The sequence below is a fragment of the Dendropsophus ebraccatus genome, chromosome 13 (genome assembly GCF_027789765.1).
Source record: "Dendropsophus ebraccatus isolate aDenEbr1 chromosome 13, aDenEbr1.pat, whole genome shotgun sequence".
In the NCBI taxonomy this organism is placed as follows: domain Eukaryota; kingdom Metazoa; phylum Chordata; class Amphibia; order Anura; family Hylidae; genus Dendropsophus; species Dendropsophus ebraccatus.
This window is the reverse complement of record NC_091466.1, coordinates 19,511,354-19,527,433: the sequence shown is the minus strand read 5'-3', so window position 1 is coordinate 19,527,433 and position 16,080 is coordinate 19,511,354. Positions and strand designations below refer to the sequence as shown.

General features: G+C 42.5%; 1 protein-coding gene and 1 pseudogene across 1 annotated transcript in view; both read left to right on the top strand.

Moving 5' to 3' along the window:
• Positions 1 to 1,099, top strand: part of LOC138770453 (embryonic protein UVS.2-like) — a 61,821-nt gene extending 60,722 nt beyond the window's left edge. Inside the window, exon 16 of the mRNA XM_069949554.1 lies at positions 960 to 1,099. Within this exon, the coding sequence (XP_069805655.1) occupies positions 960 to 1,099 (140 nt within the window). The remainder of the gene's footprint in view (positions 1 to 959) is intronic.
• A 1,749-nt stretch (positions 1,100 to 2,848) lies between these two features.
• LOC138770452 (embryonic protein UVS.2-like) lies at positions 2,849 to 16,038 on the top strand (annotated as a pseudogene).
• The last annotated feature ends 42 nt before the right edge of the window (positions 16,039 to 16,080 follow it).

The following is a 16,080-nucleotide window of genomic DNA, read 5'->3' as shown; positions in this document are numbered from 1 at the left end:
TTGTTTGCAGAAGTCAATAGTACAGGCGATTTTAAGAAAACTTTGTAATTGGGTTTTATTAGCCGACAAATGCATTTTTATCATGAAAAATCAGTTTGAAGCTCGCCACCTGTCTCATTGTGCTCTATGGAGAAACAGGGCAATAAAAAGTTAATTTACAGCTACATCACTGGGCTATCTCCTCTTAAGTCAGTACTAACCTGTCTGACCTCTGAATAGAGGCTTTCCACATAGCTCCGGCGGTGTAATTCTTTGTTCTCTGCTCTCTGCTGGCGACTAATCTCCCTCTCCCCCTCCCCTCTCCATAGAACAGACAGGGGCATGTCTGATGCAACAAAAAACATGATTTCTGATAATCAGCAGTGAATGGAAAAGAGGAGGGAGTGGGGGACCTGGGAAAAGTCTTTTTGAGTGAAGATAATGGCATATTTGCCTAACCCAAATACAAAGTTTCTTAAAATCGCCTGTACTATTGATTTCTGGGAAAAGAAAAATGGCACTTTATGGTCACAGATGCAACAGATAGCACTGTGGACTTTTACACCAACAAAGAAAAACTACCACGCTACTAATCGCAGTGGCCGCTTCTTTGTAGCCTGCTAGACTATTCTTGAGCCCTCAAGAACCTGTGCACTTCTGAACACCAGTCTGGTAACTAACTGATGCTGAACCCCTCCCCCTTTTGCCTTTGAAACCAACAAGCTGTGGATGGGACCTGAGGTTGCTTGGTGGAACAAATACATCTTCATCCCCTGATGAGGATGACGACATCTGGGGAACCAGATTCCTTGTGGGGTCTATGACGTAACCATCACAGTTTTGGACAAAGTTTCTTCTCCTAATCTCTTTTCCTCCAGTGGCATGTGGTACAATTCCATACTTTTGACGTAGTCTGCCCTCCCTTGCTCTCCTGAACGCCCAACGCTTTGTCATGACCTTCTGATGACTGCTGGCTCCAGGTTTTACTACTGACTGCTGTGGAGCTGCAACTTTGAAGGATCTTCTCCACAATACCAGCCTGGCAAGTATTCGCCTGACCACTGGGTCTTACTGGGATCTGCAACTTTCACCCAAGCCTGTTGTTCCTGAAGGCTGGTAAGGATGATGGCCCGGCAGTTGAATTGTTACCAGACTGCAGCTCACGCTGGGTCACTCTACAGCTACATCAAAATAAAGTAAAAAATAATAATTGAAATCAAAATGAAATTGGCACTTATGGTGCCACTTAAACTAAATGGGGATACAAAGGGTGACACACAAGGGGAGGTGAAAGGGTTCTTGAAGGGGGATTGCAACGTGTTACTAGAAAGTTTATATATTTTATGCCGCTGTTCCACCAAGGTCAACTGCTGTCCTAACAAATTCATCATTTAAAAATAGTCCAATATTTTAGCTACTATAGTTTGGCTGTTTTATTGAAATACATTAGAATTCGATTGCGAATCTTACAATTTTGACCGGAAATTAACGAACCTTGCGGAAAACAAAATTTCGGCTACTCTAGTAAAGATTATTTGGTATATAACTACAATTCAGATAAGGGAGATGAAAACTGTTCCATGCAAACAAACTTTTTTGGTCTAATTGAAAAACAAAAGCTGGAGATGCACTGCTCTAAATACTCAAAGCACATGTAAATAACAATAAGAAAAGTGGGTGCACAGAGCCCGCATACCACACAAAATACTGAAAACAAAACACTAGTAGTAAGTATGCAACAGGGGCAATGGCACACCAGTATTGAGAATGAAAATATCTTTATTTAACAAATCATGAAATATAAAGGGAAAACACTTGAAAAAGGTTTAAAAACACTTAAAAAACAGAACAAGAGACCATGATTGTAATCATGTACTCAGGGCCAATAGTGGAGAACAATATACTCCAGGTAAAAGTCTCAAACCCCATCCAACAACAATATGTAAGTCCCTAATCACCACAGAAGAATCGATCTCAGATGAACACATATATGTACAAATAAAGTGCGAATGCATGAAAGATGGATCAAATCAAAAATGATAATGAAAAGTTATATGACAAGCACAAAAGAACATAAAACAACCATGCAACACCTAGATGAGATGGGGTACAAGAGATCAAGACAAAATGTGGTGAAGGACGGGGGGGGGGGGGGGGAGAGGCAAGTAACCAGTAACTATGGCCCAATGATGTCCCACGCGTTCCGTCCTGCTCCCAGGACTTCCAGGACTTATTATTATTATAAATATTATTTATTATAATTATGAACTTGCAGGAATATCGCACTATTGAGTGTTAAATAAAATAGAGAAGTGTCATAAAGAAATCATCATTCTATTAGCTGCATAAGAGTCAAAGAAAGGTTGTGCTGGGAATATAAGTTAAGGAGAGGTTATTAAATCAGTTGTCAGACATAAAAATCTGAAGTTAATTCTATTCAAAGTATTTATTTCTTTGTTCTTCTAAAGTAGAAGTGAGATTTCTTTTTCTTTAATGAAGCAAAAATTACCAAATTTATCCAGAAAGTGTAAAGGACATCTTTCCATAACAAATCAGACTTTGTGCTTGGAGCAAATGTATACATTTTAATATAACCTAGAAAGGGACATCAGTACATCACGAGAAGTTACTAGAATTATTAAATTAATTGCAGAACATCTCCATTGTCGTCACCACGAGGTCACATATAAAGATAATGATATATCTGCCCCAGGCTTTTCTTTTGCCCATTACAGATCTTATTATTTCTGCTTTGTGATTGGATGGATTTGTATCAGTTACAGGTATATAAGGCTTCTCTGACATTAAGGTTATCACTCAACTAGGAAAGCAGCCAATCCTTCCAATATTCTACAAATATCTCTACAACATGGGGGAGAAGATGCACCTCCTTGCCCTACTACTCTTTGCATTGGGACCTGTGACAAGTGTCCCTGTGCTTCCACCATTACAGGTAAGATAGCAGACTTATAGTCAGATTAGATTATCTTCTCTTTTTAATTTTTTTACTCAATATATACAATATACTTTTAAAAAGCATTTCTATATAGATCTGTGTCTGTTCCACGTTTACTGAAATGTTACTATTGATTATAAATGTCTCTTTCACAGAATTCTGTTCCTGGCGTCGGTGAATATGGTAAGATCTCTACTAGTGTTATTTGTGCTATTATTGATATTTGTTCTTCTCTGTATTCTTTAAAAATTGCAGTGACTGTGACATGTGAAGTGGTTTTCTTTATGACACTCCTACATAGGTCTATTGTTTCTTCTATATTGACCACACTCGTCAACTCTTAAAAACAAAAGATCATATCCTAGCTTCTATAGATCACTATACATTATGAAGACACTGACTTGGCTTCTCTCTAGTGATTTCCGCATAAGAAACGTAAAGCCAACAAAAGTGCATAAAAGTAGGAGAGAAGAGTTAGTAAGTCCCTGTATATACAGTGTAGGAGAAATATTACTGTGTCACAGATATCTAGTTAGAGAATGGATCAGATGAAATGAGATGACATTTTTGTAGGTTGCAAATGAGTTTATAACACATGGGATGAGATTATCTTGGCTGTGTCTAACACCGACCCGGTAAAAAGTAATAACATTTTGCACAAAATAAATAATAAAGTTTCCAAAAAGTCACTTTTTGTGACACATGAGACGTCAGTCTTAGTAAATCCGTCACATGGAGTTGTCAAGGTTAAAAGGGAAGATACATTTGAAAGGGTACTCTGGGAATTCATTTTGGGAGAACATAGCAAATAATAAGCAGCCTATTCTCACCTACCATGATCCCCGTTGGGGTCCTCCAGTCACATGAACAGGCCCTACACTGAACGTTCTGGCTGATACTTCAGAGACATCTCGGCAGTGACAGCCTGCTCAGCCACTCACTGACTGGGGTGTTACAGCACCGTGGCCACTGATAGGGTATGCAGGCTGTCATCGCCTACTGGAGTCTGTTGGAAGAAGTGACTAGAAAGTTCAGTGGGAGACTTATAGACAAGACAGAATTTAACAGAGAATAGGCTGTTTATTTTTTTCTATGCTACCCCAGGAATATCTAAAAAAAAAATATATAAATGGCCATAATACCCTTTAACCCATGGCCAATTAATGACTTGGTTCTGATCTCAGCATACAATTATAGTAATGCTAATGGATCGCATCATCTACAGCTAGAACAGAGCAAGAGAACCTCATGTAGGGACGTCAAGAACCCCATGTGGCTTCTGAGCCCCTGGTAGAGCAGCACAGCCCTAGCCGATAGAATTGGGAAAGCAATATTAGGTGAATGTAAAGATGCTATGTATAGTCATACATCTATCCCAATTACATACGAACCTGAACTCTCGGCAATGATTCCCGCTGTCTTCCACCTCCGTGGAGAGGGTGGATACAGCCGGAGGACCGCCTGGAAAACTGGGATACAGCCTATGGCTATGGCTGTATCCCAGTTTTCAGGCGGTCCTCTGGCTGTATCCACCTGCTGCACGGAGCAGGCAGACGGCGGGAATCATTGCGAGAGTTCAGGTTCGTACGAACCCGAACCTCGGCAGGTTCGGACCATCCCTAATCCCAATATATAATAAAATATAAGATAACAGCAAACTAGAAATAGTATGTTATTCTCCTGCTGTTAATCTTCTATATTTGTTGTATGGATTATTTTAATGTGCAATTTGTTGTAGATTGTTGTTGATATATGTTTTAATGTAACATATATCAAAAGGTTTTAGTGTATACTGTACATACCTTAAAGTGACAGGTGGTGACCTCAACACCTGCTGCCCTGCAGGAAGTGGTGTATTCTTTCCAATTTGAGACCAGGTTCACACTTAAAGGACAAGTGCCATGAAAAACTTTTTCCCAGTAATTGAAGCACATTACAAAGTTATATAACTCTGTAATATGCTTCAATCACCTATCTGCCTCCCCTCCTTGTCTTTTCCCCCCTCCACCCCCCACCAGGAAGTGTCCTGACTCACGGAGACTGTCGTCACCGCCACCAAGCTCTTCTCTCAGCTCCTTCTCCTGTTACAGCAGCCCCCCCCCTCCCCTGCCTTGTCAGGTGACTCAGCTTGCTCAGCTCCCATTGTCTGAACAACTGCAAGCCATCACTTGGACTGGGGAGGGGGAGACTGCTGTAACAGGACCTAGAGCAGCCCTCCTGCTGATGACTCATCCTCACAAGAAGGAGCTGCCTGGTGACGGCAGTCATTAGGTCTGTGTTAGGACACTTCCTGGTGGGGGGTGGAGGGGGGAAAAGACAGGGAAGGGAGGCAGATAGGTGATTGAAGCACATTACAGAGTTATATAACTTTGTAATGTGCTTCAATAACTGGGAAAAAGTTTTTCATGGCACTTGTCCTTTAATAAGACAGCGGCCATTCTGTGACAATCCTGCCGGGATTCCATAGTAATTACAGCGATCCTCCACTGTCATTAAAAACGGCCGTTGTTGCAAACTTGCAACAACGGACGTTGTTTAATGAAACTATACGTTGTGTGAACGTGGCCGGACATGGTGGTCTCTGCTGCCACCTCTGTCCGTGACAGGAACTGTCTAGAGCAGGGGAGGTTTTCTATAGAGATCTCCTACTGCCCTCGACAAATCCTGACCAAGACACAAGTGGCAGCAGAGAGCACTGTGTCAGACTTTAAAGACTGCACCACTTCCTGCAGGACATACAGCAGCTAGAAGGCTTGAGAATTTTAAATAGAAGTAATTTATGAATATGTATAACTTTCTGACACCAGCTGATTTAAAAACATTTTTTTGTGGAGTACCCTTGAACATGTACAGTATATACAATATGGGATAAAATGTAAAGCAGTATTATATAGGATGGTAGTTTCAATTTATTACCCTTAATTTGAAGTCCTTCTTTAACCATTGATTCATCTCTCTTGTCCATGATAACATTCTGTAGGCGATACCATGAGTATTTGTATATAAATAGTATTTTCATTATTCAATCTATTCTTCATTTAGAGGAAAACATGATGGTCCAGATTGATGACATGCTGATCCCAAGCGGACGCAGTGCTATCAAATGTGTTAATCGTTCATGCTACTGGCCCAAATCTGAAGATGGGACGGTTAATGTGCCTTATGTATTTGCATCAAACTATAGTAAGTTTTTATTGATTGAGATCTATACTGTATTTAAAGTGACCATACAAACTGTCCAGCAAAAAATTAACTATAAATATATATATTTATTTTTTTACTTTTTAATTATTAGGTGATAATGACCTCAAAGTGTTTAAGAGTACAATGGCTGAATATACAACACTCACCTGTGTGAGACTGATACCTCGGACAACAGAGACCAACTACCTCAACATTATGTCATCACAGGGGTAAGCACCACTATATGTTTAGTTTAATTTTTGATAACTTATGCCAAAATATAATGCTAGTTATTGTTTTATAGAAAAAAAAAATCTTGAAATAAAATGCCATATGTTATTGTACAGTAAAGCAATGAAAAATGTAAATCTTAGGCTCTCCACTTTCTCCAAAGTTTCTCCCACAAGATGTACACTATGGCAATGGTAATAATGTTCCTCTTGGTAGGTAGGTGTCTCTTGTAGGTAATTGCCCCCCATTTGGGAGATAGGTAACCCTAGCAAGTATCATCCCCAGTATGCAGATATGTGCCACTAGTGAGTAACTGCCCCAGTAGGTAGATATGTGCCTCCCCCAGTAAGTAGTTACTGCCTCATCAGTTCAACATATAGTATTAGGCCCCGATAATACCCCATATATAGTATTAGGACCCATACTTCTTCTATATGTGGTCCCATAAAAAAGAAATTAACTGTCAACTGAACCCTGAAACCTCAGCTGCTCACCCACAGATCTTTTCTGTGCTCCCTGTAGTCTGTTTCTCTGAAGATCCTATTCTCTTTGAGCTCTTTGTGCAGGCAGTGTATTAACTTGGGACTACTTTATCCAGCAGTCCCTGTATGTCCCCTCTAAAGCAAATAAACAGGGAGTCTCTGGTTCTCTGTTCCATCATGTTAAGGCCGTATTCCACGGCCCGACTCTGTGAGCGCTCGTTTGCTCCTCGTTCCCCGCTCACTGCTGCCACTATTCCACGCGACAGCTGCGAGCGGGTGAGTCCGGGGAGGGCCAGGGGGATCTGCGGGGGGGGGGGGGGGCTGCCAATGGTTGTCTGCTCTCCTGCTTGTCCTGATATGGCAATTTTAAAAGAAAACTAATAAAGAATATGTTTTTATCGGTGAGTGCCCTCTACATTTTTTTACTTTTTTTATATGATTCATTGAGTATGAGCACCCTGGAGTTTTTATGCAAACTCATTGTGCACAAAGTTAATCTACTAACACCCAACTCAGAAGTAGCTGTATTTCATGACACACCCTATTCTGCCATATATGTTATAAATCTATATGGGAATTACAGTGGTGCCTTGGATTACGAGCATAATTCGTTCCGGGACAATGCTTGTAATCCAAATCACTCTTATACCAAAGCAAATTTCCCCATAAGAAATCAGCAGCAACACAGCAGCATGTTGTACATACAGGATGGAACTGCAGGTCCCCATAATGCAGTAGAGTAGTACAATAGGCTAAAATAGAGAAGCAGGGCTGCTGTCTGAAGGCTGTGTGGTCACATGACAGCAATGGGGGAAGAGTGTGTTCAGCATGGACCAATCAGGAAATGAGAATCACAGAGCTATGCACGGGTATCGGACCAGGGCTGAAGCACTGGAGGTGGACGGACCTGCCCCCAGTGGGAGGGAATTACCTCCCCTCTATGACGCGGCTCCATTACCAGTACCAGTTCCAGTACCTGGGGATAGAAAGTTGCCGCACACAGAAACTGGGCAGCAGTTCAAAAAACGGACCGTGGCATCGGCTTCCCCGCGACGGCACCATTCTATCTCTTTAACTGTCTCTGTCCTAATTAATCAACAAGTGTTGGGCGCCGAGAGCCCGCATCAGGGGCTCCGATACAAACTTGGATGAGTTTAATCTTCAGATATATATATAGTATATAAAAGTACACAACAAACGGTTATATTATTGCATTGATTTGGTATATAGAGATTTCAGGAGCTGGTGGTCTTAGCAGTTGGCAGGCTGTCAAGATTCTCTTTGTCATCTTGCGGTTTTGCATAAGCTGTCTGAAGTTGTAGCATATCTGAATTAACTATTAAGACTCATAACAAATTGAGATGTTTCTACATAAATCATGATCTATAATCATTACCCTGACAGGTCAGAGTACAGTGCTGTAGACCCTGCTATGCAGACCATGCCCCTCCGCCACTCCCCGTCCCACCCAGTAAAGGGAGCTCTTAAACCAAAGCAATGCTCTTACATCACTGGCGTAGCTACCATGGGGGCAGGGTATGCAGCCGCTATGGGGCCCGGGGGTGCAGGGGGCCGGGGCCCCCTCGGGAAAACAAGTGTCCTAATGGAGTGCTGAGTGTCCCCCCATGCCGGACTGTGACCCCCGTCCCCCTCCCCTGCCGGACTGTGACAGCGCGATCCGCCGATCCCCACCAGTGACACCTGCCCATCTCCCCATCCCCCGCACTTCCCTCAGCAGTAAAAAATAAATAAATAAACAGCAACTCACCTGTCCCGGTCCCAGCAGCTTCTCTCCCGGCAGAGCTCGCACTCCCATCATCCCCTATAGAGGCTGCAGGACACTTCCGGCACAGTCAGTGTCTGTATATCCCGCTGCCCGTGGCGGAGGATGATGGGAGTGCGAGCTCTGCCGGGAAAGAAGCTGCTGGGACCGGCGGACAGGTGAGTTGCTGTTTATTATTTTCTTTTCCTGCTGAGGGAAGTGCGGGGGATGGCGAGATGGGCGGGTGTCACTGGTGGGGCACTATATTGGGGGGATTGGATACTATATGGGCACTATTGGGGATTGGATACTATATGGGCACTATTGGGGGATTGGATACTATATGGGGCACTACTTGGAGCATTGGATACTATATGGGGCACTACTTGGGGCATTGGATACTATATGAGGCACTATGGGGGGATTGGATACTGTATGGGGCACTATTGGGGGGATTGCATACTATATGGGCGGATTGAATACTATATGGGCACTATTGGGGGGATTGGATACTGTATAGAGCACTATTGGGGGGTTGGATACTGTATGGGGACCCTATGGGGGGATTGAATACTGTATGGTGCACTATTGGGGGAATTGGATACTGTATGGGGCACTATTAGGGGGATTGGCTACCGTATGGAGTGCTATGGCGGGGATTGGCTACTATATGGGGCACTATTGGGGGAGTAACTACTATATGGGGCAGTACAGGAAGGAGTTAGCTACCATATTGGGCACTAATGAGAGGATTAAAAACTATAGTATATAGGGCACCATTGGGGGCTAACTACAATAACTACAATATACAATATAATCTTTTCCCTCCCTACCTCACCCTGGAACGGTGTCTCAGAGGAGCAGCTTGCATCCTCCATCTATGACCTGCTGCCTGTTGGGCTTTAGTAACTTGCTGGGAAGACCTGCGATAAAGACAGGGTAGGCGGTTGATAAGAGCCTCCTATATGCTGTGATTCGTGTTGTATGTAGGGGAGGGGGGCCCTTACAGTTTTTCTTGCTATGGGGCCCCTGAATCCTAGCTACGCCCCTGTCTTACACCAAGTTAAAATTTTGAAAAACTGTGAGCTCTTCTTGCAAAACACTCTCAATCCAAGTTACTCTTAAACAAAGGTACCACTGTACTTGTAAATGAAAGGAAGAGTTCAGCAATATTTCTAATCATGTCTTTTCTCTCTCTTTTTTTAGGTGTAAGGCAGCATTGGGACGAGTAGGTGGAGGCCAGGTCCTTGCAGTAGACGCTTATGGTTGTATGAGTAGAGGAACTATTCAACATGAAATAAACCATGCTCTGGGCTTCCAGCATGAACACATGAGGAGTGACCGGGATGACTATATCACCGTCATGTATGAGAATATTTCACCAGGTAACACCTTCACCAAGAAACTATAACTAAATATTCTTTTATGCATTTGGGGTCATCATTACAATGACCAGTCTAATAAAGAGGTCTTGTCTTATAGATCTGAGGTATAATTTTGACAAAACAGACACCAACAATCTAGGCCTGTCGTATGACTATGGATCTGTGATGCATTATAATGGGTATGTTTGGTTTTTTTAACAAACATTAATGTGTTGTTACTATGAAGGCCAAAACTATTATAATAACCTAAAATGCTCTTTCCTCCTGTGTATGACAGGTATTCATTCAGTAACAATGGAAAACCCACCATTGTACCCAAACCTGACCCAAACGTCCCAATGGACAAAGGGACGGACTAAGCCCTCTGGATGTGGCTAAAATCAACAGTTTGTATGAATGTGGTAAGTTCCTGCAGGTCTGCAGTTCTATCCAGGAGCTTCTATCCGAAATCTATAACATCTACACAATGATATCATTTCCCTTATAGATGTCCCTGCAACTTTACTTAATGAAGAAAAAGGATATGTGAGCTCACCCAACTACCCATCAGAATACCCAAATAATACCCACTGGTTTTGGCTTATAAGAGTACCATCAGGGCAGGTAAAGTAAGAAAGAAGCAGAATTACTGACAACCACACTTCTTTCCATAATGACACAGAAATGTATAAGAGACAGAGGAGTGTCCAGTGGCTTACAGACATGCGTCACAGACAGCAGTGTACTCAACACAAGAGACTGTCCAACAGATGTTATCATGGAATAAAGACATAGGGGGAGATTTATCAAACCTTCTGCAGAAGAACAGTGGAGCAGTTGTCACCACCAACCAATGAGATCTCATCTTCTATTTTTACAAAGTCTGGTAAATTCCCCTCTTATAGTACCAGTAGTATGGTGTGTGGTCATTTGGGACCAGGCCCAAAATGACCCAGTGGACCGTGCAAATTTTGATCTTTGCGCTTTGGTTTTTCCCTCCACCCCTTCTAAGAGCTCTAGCACTTTCAGTTTTCTATCTACAGGCCATGTAATGGTTGTTTGTTACAGGAATAGTTGTACTGTCTAATGGCGTCTTTCATTCTACCATAACATGTATGATGGAATCCCAAATATATTATTTATGAAGATATAAATAGGTGAGATCGTAAAAGAATGCAATATGGTAACGTTGGGGGGTTTCTGTGTCTACGTAATGCGATATATGGTAAAAGCGACATAATACTATTACTCTATACGTCAGTCTGAACACAACCATATGCAGGTTACACAGATTCTCTAATGTTATATATATTTTTTAATGAAATCCTTTTTTTGGCAATTAATTATTATAATAAAATGGGCCTATTGTGACGCTTATAACGTTTTTTTTTTTCCCCTACGGGGCTGGATGGGGTGTCATTTTTTCCGCCATGATCTCTAGTTTTTATTAATACCATATTTGTGAAGATCGGACGTTTTGATCACTTTTCATTAACTTTTTTTTATACAATGTAACATAAAATCGGTAATCCGCGCACTTTTTTCCCTCTTTTCGTCTACGCCGTTTACCGTTCGCAATGACGCTTGTTATATTTTAATAGATCGGACAATTACGCACGCTACGGTATATTATATGTTTATTTGTTTTTATATGTTTTATTTATATAATTGGAAAGGGGGGTGATTTAAACTTTTATTGGGGGAGGGGCTTTGGGGTAGTGTAATAGTGATTTTTACTTTTTTTTTTATACATTTTAAGTCCCTTGGGGGACTTGTACATTCATTACTTTCATTTAATACACTGATCATTTCTATGCCATAGGCATAGCATTGATCAGTGTTATCGGCACTCTGCTCATTGAGCTTGACTGTGCAGGCTCAGTGACCAGAGCGCCGATCAGACCGCGCGGAGGCAGGGAGAGGGACCTCCGGCGGTCCCTTTTAACGATCGGGACCCCTGCAGTCACACTGCGGGGGTCCCAATCGGTAAGTGACAGGGGACCCCCCTGTCACTTACACTTAAACACTTAAGGAGTTAATGTACACTGCAGCGCAATCACTGCAGTGTGTCATTAACGGTTGAGGTGCCGGCTTCTGATTGCAGCCGGCCCCCACCTGCTATGAAGCATGCTCCGCTCCGGAGCGTGCTTCATAGCTCAGGACATACCGGTACGTCCAGGGTCGTCTGGGCACAGACTTCAAGATGTACTGGTACTTCCTAGGTCGTCTAGGGGTTTAAAGAGCAGAAACAACACTATGCAATTTTATCACAGCAGTTTCATTGCTCAAACTGAAAGGTACTCAACCTATAGAATCTGTATATGAGGAGGACTGGAAGATGACAGGACTATATTTCATCTCAGATTTATAGAGATGATGAGGGAAAACCAACATTTTTGCTATTGTTCATGTTCACAACATTCCTCCAACATCTCTAGATATAACCGGCATTGTTGTCTATCTATAATGTTGGATACCTCTCCTGGACTATTCAACTGATTTAACTTTTTTTTTATTATTATTATTATTTCTAGGCTGCAGTAACCTTTCTTGATTTAGATCTCGAGTCATCTACTTATTGTTTACTAGATTATATTATGGTTTATGATGGTCCAACTAAGGATTATCAGCCCTTTATATGGGTTGGAACCTGTGGGACTCGTTTGTTTTCCTCCCCTTATTGCATCTAGTAACCAGCTACTGATTGAGTTTTTCCAGTGACAGCAGTATTGCTGGGAGGGGCTTCCGTGCTGAATATCACTCAGGTACAGTATTACATTGTAGTTCTGACATTAAATTTTTAGACTATTTTTAGTTTAATGTTTAATTTCTATCAAATTTATTTTCAAAGAATTATGCTGATAATGTATCCTTAGTAGTTATGAAACCCAGCAGGACCCTCATGTTAAAAAGACGTACAAAAGCTAAACCCTTACTGGAGCTCAACGACCACTTTAAAGTGACTCTGTACCCACAATCTGTCCCCCCCCCCACAAACCACTTGTACCTTAGGATAGCTGCTTTTAATACAAGATCTGTCCTGGGATCCGTTCAGCAGGGGATGCAGTTATTGTCATAAAAACAACTTTTAATCCAGCAGAGCTGTGTCTAACGCCCGGGGGCTTACATTAGTATATGCATTAGGCTGGCACACCCTCTCAGTCCCTCCTCTCCACCCTCCTCATCATTTACTGCTGTTTGAGCTATGCACAGGTGTATTAACGATCCAGCCCATGTTCATTATACAAACAGGTGGGGAATAGGGAGCAATCTGCCTGGAGCATTCCTAATGATGAGGAGGGTGGGGAGGAGTGACTGAGAGGGTGTGCCAGCCTAATGCATATACTAATGTAAGCCCCGGCCGTTAGACACATCGCTGCTGGATTAAAAGTTGTTTTTATGACAATAACTGCATCCCCTGCTGAACAGACCCCAGGACAGATCTTGGATTAAAAGCAGCTATCTGAAGGTACAAGTGGTTTGGGGGGTCAGATTGTGGGTACAGAGTCACTTTAAGTCTATGCTCTCATTATGTGCTAACAACGGCCGTTCTTTAGTGAACTGCCATTGGTTAAAGCTGAACCTTGGCTGTTTTTGTAATCATTTTGTAAATGATTTTGAACATTAATTCCGTTCGTCTTTAACAACACAGGCCATTGTTTGGGCTCATCTCTATATAGTGGTAAAATACCCTTAATGAGATCTAGATACAATTGTAAAGATAGTTGTGTCTTTGAAATGTCCTAGTACTGAAGCTCTTAATAAAGTAAATGTAGTTAAAGGGAATCCGTCAGCTCCCGGGCACTACCTGAGGTGCCGACAGTGTGCCATAGCTGGCAGCCCCTCAGTAAGCATGGTGCCTTTTTAGTAATTTTCCGTGCAGCGGATTATGTACAATCTTATGTCTCCTACTGTACTAAAGAGTTACAGAGCAGTTGTTCGTGCCACACTTTGGCATATATCCTCCTCCCTCTTCATGAATAATCAATGCTGCCCCGGCCACCTGCTCGCTCAGCTCTATAGTACAGTACAGAATGTCTCCTCCCTAATGTGTTGGAGCTGTGGTCTAGGGGTAACTCACCTGTCTAGAGACCTGCCAGCAGTTCATTCTCTGGTTCGAATCCCCTGATAGAAATTAAATAGATGTCTTTTTTTTCTCATTATTGAATCATTTTTAAGGCTATGTTCACACACAGTATTTTTGCTCAGTATTTTGGTCAGTATTTTGCAACCAAAACCAGGAGTGGATTGAGAAGACAGAAAGGCTATGTTCTCACACTGTTGAAATGGCAAATATCGGACGTTGTTTTAAAAAAACAGTAATTATTTGCCATTAAATGACAGCCATCCACTCAATTTCAACAGTGTGTGAACATAGCCTTTCAGTGTTTTCAATCCACTTCTGGTTTTGGTTGCAAAATACTGACCAAAATACATTTAATTTCCATCAGGGGATTCGAACCAGAGAATGAACTGCTGTCAGGTCTCTAGATAGGTGAGTTACCCCTAGACCACAGGTCGAACACATTACAGAGGAAAGATTCTTTCAGACATAACCTGCCTACAGAGGACTGATCTGGAATCTGACAGCTGGGCGAGCAGGAGGCCGGGCCGCATAGATTATTAATGAAGAGGGAGGAGGATGTTTGACAAGTGTTGCACGTAGGAGACATAAGATTGTACATAATCCGCTGCACGGAAAATTACCAAAAAGGCACCATGCTCACTGGGTGCTGCCAGCTACAGCACACTGTCAACACCTTAGGTAGTGCCCAGGAGCTGATGGATTCCCTTTAAACATGAGAAGGGTCATAGTAATAGTATCAGCCATTTAATATATAGAGCAGAAGTGCAATATTGTACAGCACAGAGTATGTGCAGCACTCCAGCAAACACAATGGGGGAGATTTATCAAACTGGTGTAAAGTAGAATTGGCCCAGTTGCCCCTAGCAACCAATCAGATTCCACCTTTCATTTTTTCAAAGAATCTGTGAGGAATGAAAGGTGGAATCTGATTGGTTGCTAAGGGCAACTAAGACAATTCTACTTTACACCAGTTTGATAAATCTCCCCCAATGTCCCATAAGTATGGGCCTACTAAAAAAATAAAAAACTGGGATGTTTTGGGCCTTTGTCACAAAAGTAAAAATTCTCCCTGTTTGGAATGTCACCTGTGTTTTTCTGGATAGAAGGAGAGATTGGAAACACTGGGCTTTCTAATTATGTAAGATAAGCGCAGCTTTCAATTACTGTATATATGTGGTGAGTCTGTCTATTATAACCTATGGAGGAGGGGCTAAGGGGGATTCGTTAGCAGGAAGAGTAGAGACCTACCCTATGTAATTTGCAGTATAGTACTATGTTGAGCACTGAGCTGTCTGACCTGTAAATCCAGTGTTTTCTGTTCCCAGACAGTCTTCAAGCTGCATGGGCTAGTTCTCTTCTCTCCCTGCTCACTCCGATACTCGGACCCTCCCCCCTCCATAGGTTATCATGAAAACGGCAAACCTGCCTTCACTTTCTCTGTAAGGCTATGTTCACACAACGTAAAACTACGGCCGTAGTTCTCGATGCAGATCTACGGCCGTAGTTTTGTGGAGTGGAACATAGTCTTTTTGTTAATGGGATCCCGGCCAGAGCGTACACACATCGTATACGCTCCAGCCAGGATCCATGCGGCGCCGGAAAAAACTGACATGTCAGTTTTCTGCGCCCGCATCAGAGCTCCGCAGCTAGAAAGGTCACCTGGCTGGTACTTAAGTACCGGCCGGGATGATCTGGGCTAAGACCGGCCGTTCCGTGACCCGGCCGAGCTCACGTAACGGCCGGATGTTCACGTAGTGTGAACTTAGCCTAAGGTAGACAACTTTGCCTGGATAATAAAGCGGTATAAGTTGAGACGGGGGGTGGGGGGTCCTGAAAACAGTCTTGTGAGTACAGAAGGAAACTCTTTTTCCTAATACAAAGGGTTTTAAATGACAGTTACACTTTAATGTCAGATATTTCTTTTTCCCTTTCAGGGTCAGTTCACACGTACAGACTCGCAGCGTAAATCTCGCTGCGAGTCTGTCAGGTCCTGACAGTTCACTCTCACTACATACTCGCAGCTGTCTGAACGACCA